The sequence below is a fragment of the Equus caballus genome, chromosome 11 (assembly GCF_041296265.1).
Source record: "Equus caballus isolate H_3958 breed thoroughbred chromosome 11, TB-T2T, whole genome shotgun sequence".
NCBI lineage: Eukaryota > Metazoa > Chordata > Mammalia > Perissodactyla > Equidae > Equus > Equus caballus.
The window spans coordinates 11795270-11820398 of NC_091694.1; the positions used below are offsets into that span (position 1 = coordinate 11795270).

General features: G+C 35.6%; 1 protein-coding gene across 6 annotated transcripts in view; it reads left to right on the top strand.

Moving 5' to 3' along the window:
• Positions 1-25129, top strand: part of ABCA9 (ATP binding cassette subfamily A member 9) — a 65222-nt gene that overhangs the window by 2350 nt on the left and 37743 nt on the right. For 4 of the 6 annotated variants that reach the window (XM_070226984.1, XM_070226985.1, XM_001916991.5 and 1 more), the window contains 18 exons: positions 3878-3979; positions 5513-5720; positions 7713-7877; positions 8451-8554; positions 9142-9368; positions 11840-11981; positions 12229-12414; positions 13292-13439; positions 13839-14007; positions 16503-16564; positions 17101-17211; positions 17637-17812; positions 18000-18119; positions 18335-18473; positions 18974-19064; positions 20511-20650; positions 23179-23298; positions 24466-24664. In XM_070226984.1, coding sequence (XP_070083085.1) covers positions 3884-3979; positions 5513-5720; positions 7713-7877; positions 8451-8554; positions 9142-9368; positions 11840-11981; positions 12229-12414; positions 13292-13439; positions 13839-14007; positions 16503-16564; positions 17101-17211; positions 17637-17812; positions 18000-18119; positions 18335-18473; positions 18974-19064; positions 20511-20650; positions 23179-23298; positions 24466-24664 — 2603 coding nt within the window. In that variant the 5' untranslated portion in view covers positions 3878-3883. Of the gene's footprint in view, positions 1-2237; positions 2338-3877; positions 3980-5512; positions 5721-7712; positions 7878-8450; positions 8555-9141; positions 9369-11839; positions 11982-12228; positions 12415-13291; positions 13440-13838; positions 14008-16502; positions 16565-17100; positions 17212-17636; positions 17813-17999; positions 18120-18334; positions 18474-18973; positions 19065-20510; positions 20651-23178; positions 23299-24465; positions 24665-25129 lie in introns of those variants that run through there. The other 2 variants (XM_070226983.1, XM_070226987.1) reach the window with 2 other exon arrangements.

The following is a 25129-nucleotide window of genomic DNA, read 5'->3' on the forward strand; positions in this document are numbered from 1 at the left end:
TTCCTTTCTGGAGGATGAAGGGGAGAATTCTGTTTTCTTGCCTTTTACAGCTTCTAGAGGCTGCGCACATTCCTTGGCTCACGCCCTACTGCCTTCATCAGAAAGGGCAGATTCAGTCCTTTTCACATTGCATACTCTGACCTCCTCTTCTGCTTCCCTTTACCGCATTTAAGGACCCTTGTGATTATGATGTGTCCATCCAGATAATCCAGGATTGTCTGTTTTAAAGTCAGCTGATGATCAACCTTAATCTCATCTCTTACCTTAATTCTCTTTTGCCGTGTAATGTAGCGTATGTATTCATAAATTCCAGGATTAGAATGGGACCATTATTCTGCCTACCATGTTCCTCTTCAATTATTCCTTGCCTTTCAGACTTAAACAGCAGCAACACAGTACTCCCTGCAATAAACCATGGTTAGGTTCTATTGCTGGCAGACTCCCGCAGCTGCCTCAAGTAAATGATCGTCCATTTAAGCTGAATACTGAATTTGGCAGCAGGGAGGGGGAGGTGTGCGTGCAGCCCGTATTCATGGCTTCACTCCTGCCACCTGGATACGATCAGCATTTTAGGCCACAAACCTTGTATCCAGAAGCAACTTCATTGGTAAAATGGTGGAAGAGACAATAGTAACATTATGATTTCCATTCCTCTTCACTATGGATCCAATTCTGGCACAGCCTCAGGATCCAAGCTTCATGAGAAGGCACAGAGCTTCAAGGGTTCTCTCTCTTCAAAGGTCCTCTTTCACTGTTGCCCTTTTTGGGAAAATCCAAAGTGGCTGTAGGGTGAAGGAAAAACTGTTTATGCTAATTTTTTTCTTGTTGCATTTAGGACACTTTAGACTCCACTTTTTCCTCGCAACCCATACTATCATTTAAGGGTTGATTTTTTTTCTCCTCATCTTTGAAAATACTCTTGCTAGTAGACATCTTCTCTGTCTTTCCACACCCAGATGAGGTACTTGCCCCAAATGTGGAAGCTGCAAGGGTGTCTCTCTTTCTAACCATCACGGATTTATTTTACTTGGGAATTCAGTTCATTAGGGGCTCCCTCCATCTACTGTTTTTTGCTAATGCCACGCAAAATATGATTTTAATTTTGCTGAGGTTATTACTTTTACCATTGGTGTAAAAGCATTTCACATTCTTCTATATCCTAACCTTGGAGTGGAAGAAGGCAAAGCTATTGTATCCAGGCAGATTCTGCTGCACCCACACCACCCTGACGTTCCAGGACGTGGGGTCAGAGCCCATGCTTCGGTCTTGGCCTTTAACGCTACAGAGCATTTCAAGTGAAGGAATATTGTGTGGGTTTCAGTGCTTTCCAATAATATTAGATTAAATTAATTTTCTCAGTTAATTTTAGATTAATATTCACATTTAGGTCAGGAGAGTTGAAAAACTGCCTCGTGTTTTTTCCTTAATTTGAGGCAAATTTTAATAATTTGCCTGACTTTTTGGGGAAGAGTGGTTTGTGGTTTGTGGTTAAATCACATTCTAGTTTTATAGCAAATGGATATTTCTTCACTCTTCTTATTTTTGTCCATTTTGGTAGATTTTTCGAAATAAAATGAGTCACTCACTTTTTCACTTCCACTTTGAAGATGTCAGGCTGAATTCTGTTCCATTATAAACTGTTTCCTCCCTCCCTCCTGAACTACGCCACTCCACCCCATCAACTTGATTCTTATAGACTTTCCCTTTTATCTTTAATTTCAAAAATATTATTTTTTTATTTTTTTGTCATTATATTTGGTTCTTGGAATATCTTTTTGGTAAATACACATGACTTCCCACTGCCTTGAAAAAGTAATTTCCATTGTACTTTCTACAATGTGTTGTTTTTTCTTCAATGTATTTTTCTTGCAACTGTATTTTCTTTTTCGATATCTCTTTACCAAATAGTTTAATTTTGATCATTTTTTGTCTCTACTCCATGTACTTGTATCTCTCTCATTGTTTTCAAATGCATTTTAATTTTTTTTGAAAATTTCAGAGAATTTCAAAATTTTACTCTGTATCATGGAAGATTTTATCTTCATTACTGATCTCAATGGGAATTTAAATATGTTATTTGCTTTTTATTTCTTTTTAACTTTCTTCTTGAATTTTGTTATAGTCATTAAATGGGAGATTTGAAGACTTTTCTTATGTTCATTGTAATAAAGTTTTCTTTTAAAAACTATCTATGTTCTCTGCCTTTTGAGGGTAATCTACCTTTCCTTATGTTCCAGCATTTGGGAGCTCCTGATAATGACTGCACAAAATGAAGTCTGTGAATAAATAGCTTGAGTGGATCTCTCCGAGAGCTCCTCACTACCTGTCTGGATGCTGGTAGAATCTCTGATCTTACACTGAAGGAAAAATTGATCCACTACTCTCTAGCCAAATTTCTACAGCAGCATGGCACACTGGTTAAGAGTGTGATCTCCAAAACTTGACCATCTTTTTCCTTAATCTGAGGCAAAATTTAATAATTTGGCTGACTTTTGAGGGAAGGGTGGTCTGTGGTTTGGGGTTAAATCATATTCTAGTTTAATCGTGAATGGATATTTCTTCAGTGTTCTTTACTTTTGTCCATTTTAGTAGATGGACCATTTTTGTCCGTTTTAGTCCTCATTCTGTTACCATTAGCTGTGTTTGGCCAGTCATTTCTCCTCTCTGTGCCTCACTTTCCTCATCTTTTAAGTGGGAGAATAATAAGATCTATCCCAAACGTTTATTGTGAGGATTAATTAATTCTTAATTCTTGTAAAACACTTAGAACTGCCTAGAACATAGGAAATGTTAGTTAATATTATTTTCTCTCAAATATCCTATATTCGGACTACCTCTAATCCCCTCTCTCTTTGTTCCAGCCATAATGAACAATATGAAATTCTCTGACATTTTATGAGATTTTTCTATCTACTTATGTTTGGATTTTGTTGCTGTTTGGCTTACTGTTTGTTTTTTTAATAGTTGGCTCGAGACTATTGGACTCTTTAAGGATCAGGTCAATCTTACTTTTGATTTCATAGGACACAAAACGATTGGTTTAAACGAATCTACTATCTTGTTTTGGTTATTAATTTTTTAAAATTTACATTCTCATTTCATCCTCAACCTCCATTCTCGTTTCCCTTTAGCACAGGTCGCCTTTTCATTGTACTTGATGGTGGTCCTTTAGTTCCTGGATATTCTTGAAAAATGTGTATGGCATGTAATGTTCATTAATATAAATGATATTGTGATACAACTCTCAACCTTTTATTATTTTTATTTAGTTGGCACTATGTTTTTAAGATCTCTCAATGTTGATGGGTAGATACCAATCCATTGCTTCTGAATCCTACACGATATTCTATGGAGTAAAATTTGTTTTACCATGCTGTGCCACAATACTCTACATTACGATGAATATCTTTGTACAGGTCCCCTCACGGACCCATGTGGTAATTAGTCTGGCACACATACCAGGAGCAGAATTGATTGATGGCAGGATATTGCTAAGTAGCAATGAATTGGTAATGAGTCACCAAAATGGTTGTGTAAGTCTATGCTCCCACCAGCAGTGTGTTAAGTTCCTTTATTCCTGTTAGAAAATGGAAGTATGCCAAATGGTGGGGACAACTCCTGACTCTGTTAAACTTTCTAATTTTGTCAGTCCAATGAGGGATAAATATAAATTATATCATAAATTGTCTTAATTTTTACTTATTTCCATCTTGAGCTTGAATATCCCTGCATGTGATTTTTAGCCTTCCGGCTCCCTTCTGCTACACGCGCAATTGGAAAGAGTGGCTATCGTGTTCTTTTTGGTTTGGTTGCACAATGTTTCCTATTTCAGGCCTTCACATTTACTTCCTTTACTTCCTCATTTTAAAATTAACAGGTCAGAATGAACAAGAGGCACTTAAGTGTGCGTCAGCAAACATGGGCCCTTCTCTGCAAGAATGTTCTTAAAAAATGGAGGATGAAGAGAGAGACCTTGATGGTATGGTTCAGAGTCTATGCCTTCTCATTTTTAGCAAAGGAAAAAGTACTTTCTCTAGCAGTGCAAACACTTTATCTTCATTATTTAATGTTTTACATCTATTCCATTTCTAACTACAAGTTGGATTATTTTTTAAAAATTGTGGACTTTGCTATTATTTCAAAGAAGATTCCTTTAAAATATGTCATTATTATATGTCTTAGTGGAGGCATTTTAAATAGAGTTCCTATTCAGAAATTCCCTGGGAAATAAAGTCACATCTTCATACTGAAGAGACAACAATTCTTAATATCTGAATTCATTGAATCTCCTGAAGGAATAGGAACAGAAGTTCAGGGTCAAAGTCGAAGAAAGAGGGAGAATTTAATTCATAAAGTAATCCAAAGTTTAAAAAATCACTCAAATGATAAATTGTAGCTCTTTCACACAATTGTACTGTGGATACAGACAATGCCAATTTGAAAGAAATAATGGTCGTATAAACAAACAAGAAAAGAAAGTGACATTTTGAGCTTTTGCTTCTATTAAGATAGTATACATTTTCTTCTGATCATAAGAATGAATACATGTGCTTTGTGTAGAAAATTCAGAAAAATATAATAAATAAGTTTAAATCACTCATTAGATACCATAGTTCAAGGGTTGATAGATTAACATTCAATCTCATGAGCATTTGTGTGTGGGGCAGGTATTGTGTGTGTGTGTTCTTTCAACAAATATGTATTGAATGCTTGGATTGGCAGTGAATAAGATATACAAAAATTCCTACATGGAATAAGGTTTACATAAATATAAAAGTTGAATTCTACTCTATATAGATGTTTTCCTTTCAACTTTTAACTCTTTTTATATAAGCATTGTATCTGTCAGTTTATCTATCTGGATAGATTAGGTATAGATATAGACCAACACCCGTAGCTAGAATCAGATCATATGATGAATAAGATATACACCTCTTTTAAAGGCCACATGTTTAGAATTATAGCTAAATAATAAAGTTGTTATTGTCACTGGACTTCAAATGCATTCTGTGTATTTCCAATTCCAGAATGCTGTCACAGTGATGAAGACTTTTAAAATTCCTTCTTATGAGCAATATTTTGGGACTATCTTCTTCCACATGCAGGCAGCAGGAGATAAAAATATGACCTTGCTCCTGTTGATGGAAGTTGGTTATCTATTTCAGGCCACCTAACATTTCTTCATCATTGTCACTCAGGTGTCAACATGACTCTGATCCATTGTGCCATTCATGGAGTGATCCAGCCTTTAACATTTGCATTAAAGTATGATAAACTTAGACTCAATTATCATTGTAATTGATGCTACAACTCTGTCTTGATGGATGATGTGCATATTTCAAAACATGCAGATTAACGGACAAAAGAAAACCAAGACATTTAAAAACTGGGAGGGGGGAAAAATGGAACCCATGCTATATAACAGAACTACATGTTTTAAATTGTTTGTGGATGATCAATTTGTCGTTGAACCGCTGTTGATTTGCTTCCTTTTTCTTTCCTTGCTGTCTAGGAGTGGTTTTTCTCATTACTTCTAGTACTGTTTGCATACCTGTTTTCCTCCAATTTACATCAAGTTAATGACTTTCCTCAGTTGCCTGCAATGGATCTGGGACGTGTAGATAATTTTAATGATTCTAATTATGTTATTGCATTTGCACCTGAATCCAAAACAACCCAGGAGATAATGAACAAAATGGCTTCAGCCCCGTTCATGAAAGGTATGTTCTCTGGCAGTTCGTGGTAATTTCCTTATTAACAAAATACACAAATTCATTTTGGGATTTCCTTGATAAAGTGTGTTAAATGTTCAAGTTTCTAGATTTAATGAACAAAATTAATGCATATTCCTTTCCAATAGCAAGGAGACTTTCTTACTCTATTTACTAGTCTCCTATTTAGAAAATTTATGTTAGAAGAGTTATCCTCATTACAGTCTGTATCAAAATGAGATAGTCCAGGATTATTCAAGTGTTTGTTTGCGAGAAGATTCTGGAATGATTGGGCAGTGGTGACAGCATGGTTTTTAAATCTCCCCAAATACTCATATAGAAGTTGAGAGAGAAACTAGACAGAAAAACCAAGAAATCATGGGTAATACTTACAACAAAACTAGGTGACAAGGAGTTCCCTCAAACCCCAAAATATAAGTGATTGGAGGAGAAGTACTACCAGTCAATAGGCCTGCATGGTATCTCTCTCTGGAGTGGTGAGAGAGCAAAGGAAAGCAATGGGGGTATCTGATGGACCTGAGAAGAGAATCAGAACACCTTAAGAGAGAACTAGTAGCCACAGCAAAGCAGAGAAGGCCAACTCAAGAACAGCAACTGAAGCCATCTTCAGTAACTGCATTGGTGGTGTAACATTAGCATGTTATTCTGTGGCTGCTATATATGTAAACTGAGATATATCAAATAAGTAATCATGGAATAGTTGAATTTTCTCACCCCTGAGTTCTTGAAACACAAGTCTCAGCACGGGAAGAAAGGAGATGCAGAGATTTAGGACAGGAAATTTACAGGGTGAGGAAACTTGTCATTCCAGATAGCTGGGAAGTCATTGAGAATGAATAGGTTATGTCAAAAGCACTCGGCAGTCAACTTAAAGACACTCCTACTGGTCAAGGTTGGCACCATTGCACTTCAACAAGAATAATAAGTGCAATGATTTGAAACTCATCCAATGTGTATTTAAATCTATGCCTTCATAATGATATCAGAAGAAAAAAATTGCTGAGCCTTTAAAGGGTGATAGGAAATCTGTTCTTACTATGAAATTTGTAAATAAAGGGGAAATAATAGTATTTATCCCATAAGAATTGTGCTGTTGCATAACCAGATGATTGAAAGTACTGTTTTATAAACATTTTCTACTAATAAATGAAAAACAAATAATGGAAATAGAACATCACCACTTTGAAACTCCCATTGAATTAACAGATCTAGGCATCAAGCAGCAGTGGCTGCTAATATCTCAAAAAGAGAAACAATCAGAAATTATGACATATTGATGAAAGAATATACCACCTACAGTCTTGCCAAAAGGATTGGACCTGAGCCTGATTAAGCCTATGGATGCTGTTGCCAGACTGCAGGAAATACAGAGGACAAAGGAACATGTTGAATTGCATCAGGAGCCCGCATTCAACAGAATCCACATAGTGGGAATTTATATGGGTTAAGTGGCCTGGGTTTGATCAGTAACAGTCATTCATTGACATTTTATATTTTAGAATAAATGAAGTCTCTTGAGAAAATACTCTCCAAATTTAGCAATTTTACTCTGTCTTTGGAAGTTTGGCCACGTTGACATGAATGTCAAAAGGAAATGTATATTATAATTATAGTATATATTTATAATTATAGTATGTATTTTAGCTTTAGATAGGTCTGTGTGTACCTGAGTTTATATGTATGAATCAATATTGCTATTATTTCAAGTTCATTGTGGTTTAAATTACTGGTTAAATAGTTTATTTGGAAAGGCGTAATCTATTTGTGATAAAAATGATTGCCACATTGCACTTCTGATTTTATCTAATGTCAGAATCTCTCCTCCAGGTGTGAGTCTCTTATTTAGGACCAGCACTGCCTTTAGTTAGTTAAAGAAATAACTTTAACATAAAGTAGCTTCAACATAATCAAATATGGCATGCTGTCTTTAGACCATATAGAAATCTTCTTACTTAACTATTCCCTTCTTTCACACGGCAGGAAGAACAATCATGGGCTGGCCTGATGAAAAAAGCATGGATGAATTGGATTTCAACTATTCTGTAGATACAGTGAGAGTCATCTTTAAGGATACCTTCTCATATCATTTGAAGTTTTCCTGGGGAGGTAGGATCCCCAAGATGAAGGAACACAGAGATCATTCAGGTAACCTTTCTGTTAGAAAAAACTTTTTTTTTGCTATCATGTCGTTAGTCACAAGGGGGCGTATGTGATAGAAGTTTACACAAACGCACAACACATGCTTCTAATTTCTGAACATAAGCGAGATTCATTCTTATTAAATAAAGCTTATATTCTTAAGCACATTGTTTACTAAGAAATTTTATTTGCTATTATTCCTATGTTACTCCTAAGTAAAACTTGCAGAAAAGGCTCTTGTTCAATGATTCCCAAATATTAAACAAACAAACAAAAAAATTCAGTGCTTTTTTGGCACAAGAAACAGAAGAGCAAAGCTCAAAAAAAAATTCTTACCTAAGGGGAAGAATTGTAAGATTGAATGAAAAATTATGGAGAACAGATCTGAACAACATTAATAAAGCAATTCTGGAGCATCCTCCTTGGGTATACTCTGCAGTCCTCACTTGAGAATCTTACCATATGCTATATTATCATGGACTTGGAGTGCCTTTTGGAACATTCGAACTTTTGATTTTTCCTATAACCAAGACTATCCCATCCCTTCATAATAGCTGTGTTCTTCTTCTTTTCCTAAAGCTCATTGTCAAATAATGGATGAAAAAATCACATGTGAAGGATCAATGTTCTGGGAGAAAGGCTTTGTAGCTTTTCAAGCTGCCATTAATGCTGCTATCATAGAAGTGAGTAGTAAGTTAAAGGAACGTAATTGCATTGTAAATTAAATTTTGATGGATGGTGATATAATGGATTATCCTATGTTATCATTTAATTAATTTATTCACTTAGTTAATTTGGCACAATATGCTGAACAACTACTATATTTAAACCATCATGCAAAGCACTGAAGATCAGGAAATAAATAGAACATGGGCACTTTTCTCCAGGGATCCAGGTAGTGGGAGACTAGAAATATGGATAAACAGTAGTAATAAGAGTTTAGGTTCCATGATGGAATTATAAATGATCTGATAGGCAAACGATGAAGCAGAAGATACTCTGATGAGAAATATCAGAGAAGACTTACTAACCGAAGTGACATTTCAGCTGAGACTTCAAGCTTCAGTAGGATTTTATCCTGAGAAGATGGTGAGTAGGGACGTTTTAAGGAGTTAAGACAAAACCCGGAGTCTTCTAGGAACTACAAGGGGACAGATCATGATGGCCATATATATTAAATGTGGAATGCACATAATTTCTTATAATTGAGACAAAACGCATGAGATTATAATTAACTTAATGATAATTTCTTCATTGATGTCTTTCTCAGATCACAACAAATCATTCAGTGATGGAAGAGCTGATGTCAGTTACTGGTATAAATATGAAGATATTGCCTTTTGTTGCCCAAGCAGGGATTACGACTGATTTTTTCATTTTCTTCTGCATTATTTCTTTTTCTGCATTCATATACTATTTATCAGTCAATGTTACACAAGAAAGACAGTACATTAAGTCATTGATGACAATGATGGGACTTCGAGACTCAGCATTCTGGTAATTGACATGGCTACAATCTATGATGCAATGTAATACATGGAACAAGTTAGCTGGGTGGACTCTCGAGACCTGTAAAGTATCATATTCATTATATTTACCATATTGATGATCTCATAAAATAGTGCATTATAAGTGAATGGAGTAGATGGACCTATGGGCTTGGTAAATGAAACTTACTTCTTTGAATTAAAGAAAAAGCCTGATCCTATAGACTGCTGAAATCCAGATCATTAAAGAATACTATTGATGACTATTAGTCAGCCGGTTACCATACATGGGTGAACCCACATATATAAGACTTTGAGGTTTCTGTTTGATGAAATATATGTTTTAGACAGTTCATTAGAAAGGGTGAGTGATTTTGCCCCACGTTGAATGTCACCATTTTTATGACACCAAAGGAAAGAAGCCTGTTATACTTTTTAGGCATAAGAGCTTTCTTTAGTGGGGTATCGCAGAATAGTAAGAACACAGCCCTGGGAGGCAGTAAGTCATGGGTCTTCTTCATCTAACCTTTTAGTAGCTGCCACCTTGAACAAGTTACCTAATCTCTTTAAACCTCAGTTCTCTTTTCTGTGAAACATTGATAATAATATCTCTCTCATTGGCCATGAAGATTAAGGAAGCGAATGTATTTAAAATGCTTTACATTGAGCTTGACAAAAGTTAAACCCTCAATATTAGACAGCAGTTGATAGACCTTTGGGAAGTATTATGGCCTAAAACGACACTAGGTGCAGATTAAGAAACCAAGGATTGAATCCCCAGTTAGCAACAAAAATTTTTAATGAGTTTAGCCAAGGGATGCTTTTGAGACACACAGTGGTAAAAGCATACATCCGAAGTCAGAAAGCAGTGGTTTGAATTTCCCCTTTACATACTGTGATATTGTTTTCAATGTTAAACAAGATTTGTAGAATATACAGAATAGTTCTACATATGTGCCACGTAATCTTTAAAAAAATGGTAGACTCTGTTGAGTAGGAAGATCTCACATTGTTAGTGCTGCCAATTTACACCAAATTTATTTATTTTTCCATCAGAAGTGTTCAATAGACTGAATGAAAGAGTGGATAAAATGGATTGCTGGTTTGGTCTGGAATAGGAGTTTTCTCCGCATCTCTTTTTGTATTTACATTCTGTAATTCAATACTGAAGGAAAGTTTGGTCGCCATATTTTAAAAAATAATGGAAATGTACAAAGTCAGAGAAAACTAGCCAATTAGATAATTTAAAAAAGAAACCAAATATATCCAATGAAGCAGGGTTAAGAAAAATCAGGTCTTTTTCCTATAAGAAAAGACTGTGACATTCTATTTGTACAACACAGGAACGAAATTATGGGGAGGTTTATATAACACAGAGAGAGAAATGATTTCAGAACAGAAATGTGTTGTGCAAAGGGAATCATTACAATGAAGCAAGAATTCCCAAAATGTGATGGCATTTTTCCTCTTTGAATAAAAGAAAACTAAGTGTTCATTGTGGAGCTATTATAAACCGGTTGCCATATTAAACCCACAAAACACAACATTTCATTTAATTCTCTATTATTTTTCAGTAGATGATAAGAAAGTTTAAAGAGATGAAGTTACTACCTCTCAGGATCGTATAGTCACAGTGTAGGAGAGAAAGTTTGAACCCAGACCTGTATGATTAGAGAGTTTATTCTCTTTCCCCTATAAAGAACTTTCTTTCTGTTTCTTTGACATTGGCAGCAAGAAAAACGTATCTTCATATCCATCTGCGTATCTATGTCTTATGTCTATGTGTATATCTGTACCTATGTCTAATCTATATCAGGGGTTGGCAAACTGTGGTACGTTTTTGTACAATCTGCAAACTAGAAATGCCTTTTACATCTGTAAATGCTTGAAAAAATCAAAGGAACGGTAATAGCATGTGGCACACAAAATTTTACATAAAATTTAAATTTCAGGGTCTACAAATAAATCGTTATTGGAACACAGCATCTGCTTGTTGCTGTGACTGCTTTTGAGCTACAAAGGCAGGGTTGGGTAGTTGCAACAGAGACCATAAGGCCTGAAAAGCCTAAAATATTTACCATCTGGCTCTTCAGAGGAAAAATTTGCTGATTCCTGCTTCATTGTGGTTTTTTGTCCATGGTGTTGATACAGTTACTTTGCTGAAATAGGAAGTCCAGACCTAACAAATGGTCACAGATGTCTTCCCTGAAAACCTCTCTCCGTTACTCTCATTTTATCACTCAGTTTCTTTCTTTCTTATTTTGCAATTAGCTATCTATTTTACGTGTTTACTTGTTTATTGCCTATCTTCCCCTGTAGGATACAAACCTTAGGGGCAGAGAAATTTTCCGATTTATTAGCTGTTGTATTATTCCCTTTGCCCTTGGTATATGGTAAGCTTCACAATCATTTGCTGAATAAATGAGTGAATGAGGGGATGAAGTACCAGCATTCTGAACTGTTGCTTTGTTTCTGTGCTAGGCTCTCCTGGGGTTTGATGTATGCTGGCTTCATCTTTATTATGGCCACTCTGATGGCTCTTATTGTAACTTCTGCCCAAGTTGTCGTCCTAACTGGCTTCATGGTGGTCTTTGCTCTCTTCCTCCTCTATGGTTTGTCTTTGGTGAGTTGGTGAATTTAGTATCAATCTCTCTCTCTCTCTCTTTGGACTCTTTCTGAGAAAGCTACCCATCATTTCTCACTGATTCTGGCCACTCTTCTTCTGTTTTGTTTGCAGTGTTTGCATGAGATAGTATCTGGGTTGGGGTGGAGTGGGTGAAATATAGTTTTGTGATATGAAATTCTGTTTATTATGCTGTTGATGATTCTCAGAGAATTACATACTACCTGAAGTTTTTCTCTCCTCTCAGATAACTTTAGTTTTCCTGCTGAGCGTGTTGGTAAAGAAACCTTTCCTTACTGGGTTGGTTGTGTTTCTCCTTATTGTCTTTTGGGGGAGTCTTGGATTCACTGCGTTGTACAGACATCTTCCTGCATTTTTGGAGTGGACCTTATGTCTTCTTAGCCCTTTTGCTTTCACGGCTGGAATGGCCCAGGTAAGAGCTAATGTAACTATTCCATTTTTTAAAAAACAGATTCCCTCTGAATTATTCATGCTACGTGTGCTAAACATTAAAATTTCCCACCCACTTTTGTAAAGATACACACTGAAGAGATATGAGAGGATTTTATTTTTCTCTCTCAGTATAATTAGTTTTCTTTTACATCACTAAGTATAAGCCAATACTCCATTATTGATGTGGTTCAGCTTTTACTTTTAATGGATTGTCCAAAAGAACACTTATCAAATTTAATGCTCAGGAAACATGGCCCTTAATGTTATTGAAAATGTTTGAAAGTCAAGAATTTGATACAAATACATTTTTACTTTTTGATTAGCCAGTTATAAATGAAACTGAACCTCCTCTCAAAATTTAAGTCTAGTTATGACATCATATAAAATGCTAAATGAAAGATTATGTTATATATAATCTCATCATATCTAACTATATAGTTCAGTATGAAATTATTCTTCTGTCGTCTGCCCAACTACTGAAGTACTTTCACCCCTCCATGTTTTTACTCCTGAATGGTGTCTCCTGTCTAGAATGCCCTCCTTTTTCTCCATCTTAAAACTGATGAAATGCTATAGGTAGCCCAGCTCAAATACCACCTTCCTTGAGTTTTTACCTGCTCCCAGAGGGAGTGCCTACTGCTGCCTATGGGTCTCTAAGCCCTTGGTAACTACCTCCACTAACTTCCCAAATTGCTTTGTGGATGGTTTCGTTGATGTGCTTTCCAATAGATTAGAGCTCTGTAAAGACAGGAATTATGTTTTATTTATCTTTTCAATCCCGGCGTCTAGCAGAAATAAGACAACAATTCTTAATGTTCTATTTATTTTTAAATTCAATGTATGTATCTTTTTTTCAGCTTATTCATTTGGACTATGACATCAATTCTAACATCCAATTGAATTCTTCAAACAACCCATACCTAATAACAGCTACTCTTTTCATGTTGGTTTTTGATGCTCTTCTCTATTTGATATTGGCATTGTATTTTGACAAAATTTTGCCCAGTAAGTAGTAACAATATTGTGATTCAACACAATTTCATTCTTTGCCTTTCTTTAAAATAAATGTCTAAATGTATTGGATATAAATTATTAAGCATTTTTTTTCAAAATTTCTAAAATAAGCCTAATGGTATTCTGAACTTTGCCTATAGAATCACGTTCTAAGATCTTGTTCTACCACAACACTTTCAATTGTTTACTTTTTAAACGAGACACCTGCAAGAGGTTAAGGATAATTAAACAGTTAGTTCTTGTATCAGAACTAAATGAAGAATGCTAGTGCTTGATACTGGATCTTAGGAATTTCTAAATGCTTCCTCAAATGATTGCATTGACGTGCTGTCCTACATATTCCTTAAAATGGTGACAGATCCAATATTTAATTGCCTCCTCTTCATGTAGCTGAATACGGACATCGACATTCTCCCTGGTTTTTCCTGAAATCCTCTTTTTGGTTTCAACACCAAAGAGCTGATCATGTGCCCCTTGAGAATGAAACAGATTCAGCTTCTTCACCTAACGACTCTTTTGAACAAGTGTCTCCAGAATTCTATGGGAAAGAAGCCATCAGGTAATAAATAAATTACATGGAGGTGCAAATGGAGAACAGGTAAGTGATCAGAGATCTATCAGGCAAAACACAGATGTGGCAAAGAGTTCCTTCAGTGCCTCTTTGTATCCGCTTGCATCCAGGCTGCTACCCTCATCAAAGGCTACGTTCCTTCTTAATAGCACGTTCTCACATTGTCAGTATTTACATTTACAAATATCTTATGGTGTAGCAACAACCACCAATGAATAAATAATCTTCATATTTCCATTTTTCTTATTATCTCTTTTTTTCTCCTCTTCATGCTTCTTTCTCTTTCTCTGCCCGTTCTCTTTATGAAAGACACTGTCATCAACTCCATTGTTATTCTCACCCTCTTTTCTGTGATTCACTTTGTCCCTCTCCTCTTTGCTTCCTGATGAATAAGATGAGAAGGAAGAGGCAGGTGATGCAGAAAAGGGATGGGAGACATCCCAGAGAGATGGGAAAGAAGCATAAGTCAGGGATACTCATGTCGTCTTCCCTCCAAGATGATGTATGTGTTTTATTGATGCTGATTGCTGTATTTCCAAACACCAGAAATCCCTGCATTCCCTAGATCTTTGCTCAAAATTTGTCCATCATTCAATGTTACCTTTGTCTCACTCCTCAAAAAAATTTTTCAATTCACCCCCTCCACTTATCTGTTTTAACTCTGAACATTTATGACACTTACAGTCTCTAAATGTTTAACTTCTAAAAACATAGGTTTAATATGACCAGACACCATAGAACAGGATTCTCTCATTCCTCATGTGTTAGTGCTGTGTTATGAAGAATTGTGATCTCCCTTAAAGCTGGAACTTTAAATTGTGTGTCCCTTTCAGGCCAGAATCAGGTGCTATCACAGCAGTGATAGAAAGCCTTGAATACTGAGAGAAGGCATTTTGATTTATCCGGTGGGCAAGAAGGAAGATATTGAAAGTTTGTGAATCATATGTAACAAGATTAGCCCTATGATCCAGGAAAATTATCCCCAGCAGTGCATGGAGGCATTGAAAGCAGAGTCTACATATATGATTATTGGGGTAATCTAGAAGGTTTGATCTATGAATTGGCAAGCCAAGGCTGTCTGTCCAGTTTCATTGCGGTGACCTGCACTGCATCCAACAGACCAGCGCACAGAGCTTTGAAGCTCTGGGTCCTTCTACCCAGAGGCCAAGCCAGTCGGATTTACAATTACCTCTTAGTATAGAAGGCAGAAGAATGGAATGTCAATTAAAACACATTATTGTGCCAACCGCAGAGTAGATTCTACCTAATCTAGAATCTACTACCTAAACAAACGTTTAAGGCTAAATTCTATTAAAACATATGGGGAAAAAGCCATTATTCATTTTGTTTATGAATTCCTTATGAAGGAATAAAACAAGCTAACACCTGTTACTGCCTAAAAAAGAAAAGAGACGTAAACAGAGGCTAGGAAAAGCCCAGCAACTGGCCCAAAGTCACACAGTTTACAAAGAGAGGCAGTATTTGAACCCATATGTGCTCAACTCCAAAGCCATTGCACCTCGCTGCCTATCCTCTTCATAATTATTTCTGTACTTAATTGGATTATACTCATGCTATGGACTGAATCGTGCCTCCCAAAACTCATCTGTTGAAGTCCTAACCCTCAATGTACTGGTATTTGGAGATGGGCCTTTGGGAGGTAATTAGGGTTCGATGAGGTCATGAGGGTAGGGCCCTTATGGTGGGATATCCTTATAAGAAGAGGAAGAAAGACCAGAGCTCTCTCTCTCTCTGCAAGATGGCACTGTCTGCAAGCCAGGTAGAGATCCCTCATCTGCTGGTTTGTTGTAGGATGTAAAAAAATAATGCAGATAAAATGCACAGGACCTGGCTTATAGTAGACCGTCAATACATTTTAAATCTTTCTTCTCTATAATCAGTGTTCCTTTCTTCTCCCTCTTTTCTCATCTTCTTTGGCGGTGTACTATGTTTCAAGCCTTTTGCATTCTGCACATGGTATCTTATTCACTCTACAAATCAACCATATGAAATAGTTAATATTGTCACCCCCATTTTACAACTGAAGAGCTGAACTCAATAAGTTTTGAATCCACAGAATTTGGGAGAGAGCTAGTGAGTGGCACAACTGGACTTGAATCAGAACAGTCTGACCCCAAAGCTCTAACCTTTCTGTTAGGGTGGTCTCTGTTTCTCTTCTCTTCTCCACCAGAGTATTTCCTAAGCATTGATTTTATCTCCTGCTTTCCTCTCATCCAGTCATTTGTCACAGTCCTTACAGCATCTATTTCTGTGTGCTTGCTGCTGCCTCTGTAGTGTGATGTGTTCCCTTTATGGTGATCAGGGATGCTGCCTCTAATGAGATACCCTAGATGTTTCTCCCAGTCCCTTGGGCCTTTGTAAAGGAAAGAATCCCCCGATTTTCTCACAGCCTCAAAGACTTGATTTATCAATCTTCTGTCCACCTCTGCCATGTCTTCAAAACATTTTCCTTTTCTTTTCAGAATAAAAAATCTTAAAAAAGAGTATGGAACAAGAAAGCATGAAAAGGTAGAGGCTTTGAAAGGTAATAAAATAGCATCATATTTAGCATGGCTGTTTGATTTAGTGACTATGCCTCACCGTTATACTGTCTTGGTAGAGACCAAGAGCGAATATCCCAGATGTCATGGCTCACCTTTATTTGAACACATTATGCTTCCTTCTAAGTAAATTAAAAACCATGCAAGAATTTTAGAAGGTTGCACGCACCATTGATATCTTAGGGCTTTGAAAGATGTGTGATAGCATCACGATATTCTTTATTTTCAACTCATCATATTTTCTAATCCTAAAGCTATCTTTATTATAGTCAAGCTATTTTTAATGACAAAACTGCTTTTATCCAAAAAATTCCTAATCACATAATAATATATCATGACAAGGTTACAATATAAAATGCGTATTATATGAGATGCAGTTTTAAAGGAAAGAATTTTGAGATAGATTTTATTTTGAATATTGCTAGCCAAATATATACGGGCTGTAAGAAATTATAAAAATTTTGGAGAATGTAAAGTTACTATGTAGGCTGTGAGTGTAATCTTTTTGTAATAATGCCAGGCTTGGTGTTTGACATCTATGAAGGCCAGATCACTGCCCTCCTTGGTCACAGTGGAGCTGGCAAAACGACCTTGTTAAACATGCTTAGTGGACTGTCGGCCCCAACATCAGGTGAGAAGACAATTGTCCAATGACAAGAACATGGGCAAATGAATCAACTGTGCGTTTCATTAGTTAATTAGTTTCATTAGTTAATTTCAATAGTACTTTCGTTAACTACTAGTCACAGTCAGGTATTTAAAAGTTTTAGAAGTGTCTTCAAGTCATTATTTTATAGATTTATGTTCGATTGATTTAGGAAAATCTTTGTGGTTTAAATATTTCATGATAAGTGGCTTTATGCTTACTAATTGGTATTCCAGCTGGATCAGAAATATTGTGATTATTAGATTTTTAATTAGTCAATAGTGTATTCCATATAGGTACAATATGTTTAAAAGACTCCAGCGACTGAAACACGTTGTTTTCCATTTTAAAATATCTTAAGTGAAGCACGACACCTTATCTTGATGCTAACTCTCACTTTCCACTTTTAGGTTCGGTCACCATCTATAATCACTCACTTTCAGAAATGGCTGACTTGGAAACTGTCAGCAAACTCACTGGAGTCTGTCCACAATCCAATGTGCAGTTCGACTTCCTCACCGTGAGGGAAAATCTCAGGCTATTTGCTAAAATAAAAGGGATTCAGCCACATGAAGTGGAGCGAGAGGTAGATGAACATGTTAGATGTCACACCGATATGAAAATGAACTTGTTGACCTAGAAAATCCTAAATATATTTGTCTTCTTTCTACACAATTCATCACCTAAAGGCCCTTTGTAATGAACAGCAAAATGATAGTGTTTTTAAAAATAAACATTCTGGGTTTTGGACTAAATATTCTTTATTTGGTTAGGTACAACGAGTTTTACGGGACTTAGAGATGGAAAAGAATCAAGACATTCTTGTTCAAGATTTAAGCAGTGGGCAAAAAAGGAAACTAACCTTAGGGATTGCCATTTTAGGAGATCCTCAGGTAAGTGCAACCAAAATTACTGGTGAAATCCAATTGAGGGCTGTGAAGCTATTGTATTTGATCAAACAATCTGCAAATGATAAATATAAGACAACTGTTACAACGAAAAATTAAGTATTAATATATCTGTCCCAGTACTTTTACAAGTAGATTGCCATCTAAAAAAATTTTGCCTGAAAGGGGGAAATTATTTTATATGCTTTCCTATCATGCAGGTTTTGCTATTGGATGAACCAACTGCTGGATCAGATCCCCTTTCAAGGCACCAAGTGTGGAACCTCCTGAAGGAGAGGAAATCGGACAGAGTAATTCTCTTCAGTACCCAGTTCATGGATGAGGCTGACATCCTGGCTGGTGATTCTTGGTTTTCTTTTATGTATTTTAGTGAGAAATTAGGGACATGTGTGAAATATGTATAGATATGTCCCAACATAGCTGCCACATGTGTGACTGCCATGAACCAAGACAGGAGAATCTTGCTTTCATCCATTTGAGTGTCTACATCCCCAAGGACGTTGTGTCATGGAGGTATTCTGATCCTACTACAAAGAAGCTCATTGGCTGTAAAATATACAGCATACTCTCAAAGATATGTTATGTTTTATTCAGTATGAATGTCAGTTGGCATGGAATAGATCTTTTTGAAGTATGATAACTTTTCTAAATATATGAGAGAAACAACTAACATATCTTTGTTATTAGTTGACAAAGAAAGTGCCTTACATGTGACCAGAATTAGAATGTATCTATTTTAGTGGGTCGTGCTCCTAAATTACATTATTTATTAATGGATTTGTTCTTTTATAAGTAGTAAAAAATAATCTCAATACAAATTTTTGATTCTTTTTACTTAGATAGGAAGGTGTTTATATCCAATGGGAGGCTGAAGTGTGCAGGCTCTTCTCTATTTCTGAAGAAGAAATGGGGCATTGGCTATCATTTGAGGTACAGACCTTATTGTTGGAATATGTTGGAAATGTTGGGCACGGTGAAAACAGTATTACCATGTTAAAGTAGACTATCCAATTAGTAAGTTCAAGAGAGCTGTGTTAGAACTATGCCACAACTCGTTTGTTCTTAACTAGAATGAAGGATAAGTGAAATTGTAGACACTGAGAACATTAGGATGATTAAGCTAAGTTTAAATAAAATTTTTGGAAAATATTTTCACAACATCTTGTTTGCTAAGAGAAATTTATTGATATTATAGGCCCCTCTCTTATCATATTTCTGATGTTTATTTTTGTTCATCATGACAATTCCATTAGCCTCCTCTCTGTTCTCCCTGACTTCATTTTCTCCCTCATTCTTTTGTCTCCTTCTCTTCCTGATAATAACTATTATCATTATTAAGTAATGTCTATCACTTATTAAGGTTGGCTATGTTTTTAACGTAGTTAATTATTTAATTTTATTAAGTTTTTATTTATGTGTTCCTAAGATACTTACAAACTGAACACTCATATAATCATTTTCAATCCTCCAAATAATTCTAAGAGGATGGTATTATTATCCTCCTTTGACATGCCAGAGAGTTTTAATAATCTGCCCAATCTCATATTATTCACAAGTGGTAGAATCTTTGGACCAAGATTACAGGTGTGATATGAATTGTTCTTTATACTTCCCACTAAAATATTAATATTTCTTTAAAAAATTTCAAACCACTTCATCCCCTATGGTTAAATGGATCCCCCTATCATTTACTCCAAGTGTTTAACCTGACCAAATCTACCATTCCATCATGATTGATAGGTTTGGAACAAAAAAATGATAAATTAGTTAACGTATATTGACTATATTGAGGGTTTACTTAGCACAAGGCCCTGTGCTCTGTCATACATACTTTATTTTATTCTGTGCTTTAAAATTCTTTGAGAGCAGAGTATTATTTCATCTCACAGATTAGAAAACTGATGCTCAGAAATATTAAGCCTGAGCTCTGGATCATGGGTCAGCAGGATGTAAGGACCATGTTCTTTGACTATACCAAATTACCTCCATTTTTGTTCCTACCATGTTTGTCTTAGCTTCTTCGGAGTTCATACTTTACTGCAAAGAGAGAGTTCAAAGTTGAGTTTTGAATAGATGTAGACAAAATGGGGCATTCTCATCCACCTCACTCCGGCCAAGATCTAGCTGAATATCTCTTTTTCCAAATAACAACCTTCAAGTCACCTTATTTGTCTCTATCTCTCATGCTAGTTCTTCTGCCGTGTTGTATGAATTATACCATTTGGACTACATTAGTATTTTTATGTCTTGCTTCTTCCATTAGAGTATACATTTTTTGTCTGATAAATATTAATGAAGTGACAAGCACATATGACAATTGTTTGTAGAGATAGTGTTAGAGAAAAATAACTTTAATTTACTCTTTTTAAATGTTAGTTTGCATCTGAATGAAATGTGCGATCCAGACAGTATAACATCGCTTGTTAAACATCACATCCCTGATGCCAAATTAACAGCACAAAGTGAAGAAAAGCTTGTATATATTTTGCCTTTGGAAAGGACAAACAAATTCCCAGGTAACAGAATGCAGAGACCACAGAATGATTTATAATGGTATTACTAACAATAACAGTGGTATTAAGAATGATGACTAACATTTTAATGCCTACTAAGTGCATGGCACTGTGCATTAATTCATTTAATATTCCCCACCCCAAGGTCACTTCTAATATTAGCCTCTAACATCCCCACATCACTTATGACTGAACTGAGACACAAAGACATTAAATATGCTTCAAGTTGAGACACGTGCATTTAAGAGGCACGAGATAGCATCAAGCTAAAATTAGGAATATTTGGGAAATATGTTTCAGGAATGAATGAAAGAGTGTGGTCCGGACAGGAAAAGATCTGTGAAAACTTCACAGAGCAGTGAAGGGGACTAAGGGAATGGTACACAATATGTAAATTGTTTTATAAACACCATGACGTAATGTTATAATCTACGTTAATTATGATCAATCTGCATGTTGCCAAACATTCTAAGGTTCATGACTTTGCTGCAAATACAAAATACTGGAGGACCATTGTCTTTACCACTTTTCTCTCTGCTCTCCCAACATGCTGTTTCATTTCCTAAGAGTTTTGAGGTAGGTAGCAATTTTTTTTAAAAAAAAAAGTGCAACTCATTAAAATATGTTTACTTTATCAAGTTCCAGGAATTTTCCAACTTTTAATGGAGAATCCTGGGTCCATTGCTGAGTGCTTGAATCAATAAGCCTGCCAAAATCATGGTTAGAGAAGAAGTATAGTACCAGGCAATAGGGTGCAGTTGTTGAAAGCTCAGAAGCTAGAGCCAGACTGACCAAGTTTCCGATCCCAGCTATGTCGTTATTAGCTCTGTAATCCTGGACAGGTTCTATCACTTTTCTGTGCCTCAGTTTCCTCATTTATAAAAAGGAGACGATAATATTACTAACTTTATAGGGTTTTTATGAGGATCAAATGATTTAATATATTTAAATTTATTATTACAATATTAAATATAAATAAAGCACCTGAAATAATACCTGATATCTAGTACCTATAGTATTTCACCAAGTCTAAGATGCCCTCTACTACAGGGTGTGCTACCAAGAAAGAAATAGAAAGAAATAATGCTGACATTTAAAATATGACCTACCTGCATTTATGACACATGCTCATTTCAGATACGTTAAAAGATGACGAAATGTATTCATCTTAGAATCAGTGAAATAACGGTAGTCTTAGATGCATACGCAATGCCTTTGATATATGTATCACTTACGAAAACAGAAATCTTTATGAAACCCTCCAAGCAAAGTGTTACCTGATTGCTTATTAAATGCATTTCGTAGGGGAAATGTACAATTTAGAGAAAAATTGAAAAAGAACTAACACTTAAGTGGATTTAAGGACTCATTAGAAATCACGTCATGAATATATCTCTATTTTCCTTTAACACACCATTAAGATAGAAACATTTAATTTCTATCAATATTTGAATTATTCTTTATTCTACTTTCAATTTTCCTGAACTGTCCTAGGATCATTTCCAATATCTTTTTTTAAAAAAGTAATCTTTCAAAATGACCCACAAATCCCTCATGAAGACCAACACTCTTTCAAGGCTCCTATGTAATTTTCACACCATGGTCAAAAGCTGAAAGAGGAGAGAAAGAAAGTGAAACGTTGCATACGTGCTTCATCTTTTCCTTTAATTTATATACTTTGTAACTAAGGACAATTCTGCAGCACCTAATTATTTCTATAAACGTTAGTTCTGTTTCATTTGTTATTATATCGCTGAACAATTATCCCTAATGTGAAAGCACAAATCTCTATTGTCTGGAAAATATTCCATAATTAACGTAGGTTTGGAATTATGCATTTCCTATTTTAGTTTGGGCTGCTGTAACAGATACCATAGACTGCCTGGCTTACAGTCAACAGATATTTATTCCTCATAGCTCTGGAGCCTAGGAAGTCAAAGATCAGGGTGTTGTCACAGTTGGGTTCTGGTGAGAGACCTCTTCTGGGTTCCAGACTGCTGACTTCTCCTTGTATTCTCACACGGCAGAGACTAGAGAGAGGAAGCAAGTTTTCTTGTGACTCTTAGAAAGGTGTTAATCCCTTTCATGAGGGCTCTACCTTCATGACCTCATCTAACCCTAATCACCTCCCAAAGGCCTCACCTCCTAACACCATCTCATTGAGAGGTAGGGTTTCAACATATGAATTTTGCGGGAGATTCAAGCACTCAGTCCACTCATAACACTTCCTATAATCAATATAATTAAGTTTTTTTAAACAGTAAATAAAATACAATAATTTCTTCAAAACCCCCAATAAAACAGTTTTCTAAGAATGAAAAAGTAAATTTTTAGAATTTTATACTCAGGAAGTCATGGAAACTAACACACTATACAGATTATTTTAGAAAAAAGGAAAAGTCTATATCATAGCACTATTTCTGATGAATGCATTTGGCCTATCACAAATGTTTTCTATTTTTGAAAAATATAGTTATTATCAAGCTCATTGCAAATTATATTTTTTGATGCATTTTTGTGCCTACTTTCAGACCTTTATAGGGATCTTGACAGATGTTCTAACCAGGGCATTGAGAGTTATGGGGTTGCTATGACAACTTTGAATGAAGTGTTCTTGAAATTAGAAGGAAAATCATCTCTTGATGAATCAGGTAAACAAAGAAAACTTGAATTTTACCTTTCTGTGCAATATTTTATCTTGAAAATATGCTTTTAATGATGAGGTTACATGCTTCTGGAGGTGCCATGATTCAGTCTGTTCTTGGGAAAACTTAGAGCAAACAAGAGATGTATTTCTGTCTCCTTCTTCCATCTTTTTTTCAATGCTAGTCTCCAATCTTGAATGTCTTATCTTGTACCAAGCATTTTACTAAGCACATGGGATACAGAAGTGTGCAAGAGTAGGTCTTTATGGAGCAGACAACAAATGTGTAATGTAAGTGCTATAGAGAAAAGTAAATTAGAATCATAGATTGACTGTTACTTGTAGTATTTTGAGGCTGTTATTTCATTGTCTTCAAGATTCCATTATTGCTGTTGAAAGATTTTCTGTCAGTCTAATTTGTCATTCCTTGAATATTCTGCCTTTTCTCTCCAATTACTAATTAATTATTGCCTTGTTTCTGGTTACTATCTTCCTACCGTGTTTACTCTTTACTATGCTTTTTCATTTTCTATTTCTTTTTCTTATTGATCAACTATTTTTTAAATCTCTCTTTTATCGACTTTTGAAGTTATGAACTTGGTATCTTTTTAGTGGTTACACTTAACTTTTAATGTACATGTCTTATAACTTTCTTAAAGTCCAAAGTTGGTCAGTTTCTCTGGGCTCCTCTTCCAAAAGAGGTAACTTTTACCCTGTTTTCAACCATGGCTATATTAAAAATATTGTCTCTACCAATTTCATATTCTTAGTTGGAGAGGGAATCTATATGTACTGACTCTTCCACTTTGGTCAGAAATACTAAGATTATTTATCTCTGGCATTGAATAGATTTTTCTAGGCTAAATATAAATTTCTTTTCATTGGTTTCTGTGGAATGAAGTAAGTCCTTTAAAGCTGCTGACAGAACTTTTTTCCAGAAAATACAAGATTTTCTTTTATTATATCATTTTTTCTTCTTGTATTATATCATCTTTTTTGCTTCATTTCCCATTTCTTTATTTGTTTCTCTAGTAATGCCATGAATTAGATTAGCTGTGTCTTTGTTCAAGACTCTCTACTTTGACACCAATTTGTGAAAAGATAATGATAGGAGCATCTAAAAGATGCACATCTACAATGGTACTTTATAAAGCACTGATTTTGCATTTTATAGATATTGGAATTTGGGGACAGTTACAAAGTGCTAGGAACACAGACACAGGAAGACTTGTTGAGCTGCAACAAGTGTTGTCTTCCTTTAATGAAACAAAGAAAGTAGTCAGCGGCCTGGCTCTCTGGAGGCAGCAGCTCTGTGCCATAGCAAAAGTTCGCTTCCTCAAGTTGAAGAATGAAAAAAAAACTCTGCTGACCATGTGAGTACCCAAGTGTTTCAGAGCTGTCTGGTCAGTGCTCTCAAAATAAATGTGAAACAAAAAACAACTTCATATAAAATAAATTCCAGCAACAGCATATGGTCTTTTTAACATAGAAGTCAGTTTTTAATTGCTTAGGGTGGGAATGTAATTAACTCAAAGAAAGCTTGGGGTTTTTCTTTTAATTTCGAACAGAATCTGCTCTTATGGAAAGGTTTCAGTAGTTTTTCAGAAGCATGGAAGTTAGCACTTAGGTCTCATCCCAAACACTTGCCTTCTTCCCTAAAGTAGCTCTGTGCCAGGGCTTATCTTAGTCAAGGCTTCATGTTACTATCTGGAACCTACTATTTGGTTCCTATAGTCCTCTACAGCTTCAGGTTCTTCATTGGGTAATACCTCCCGTGCTACACACAGGACACTCATTCATTCAAAACTATTTGTGAGTGCCTCTGCATAACACTCTGT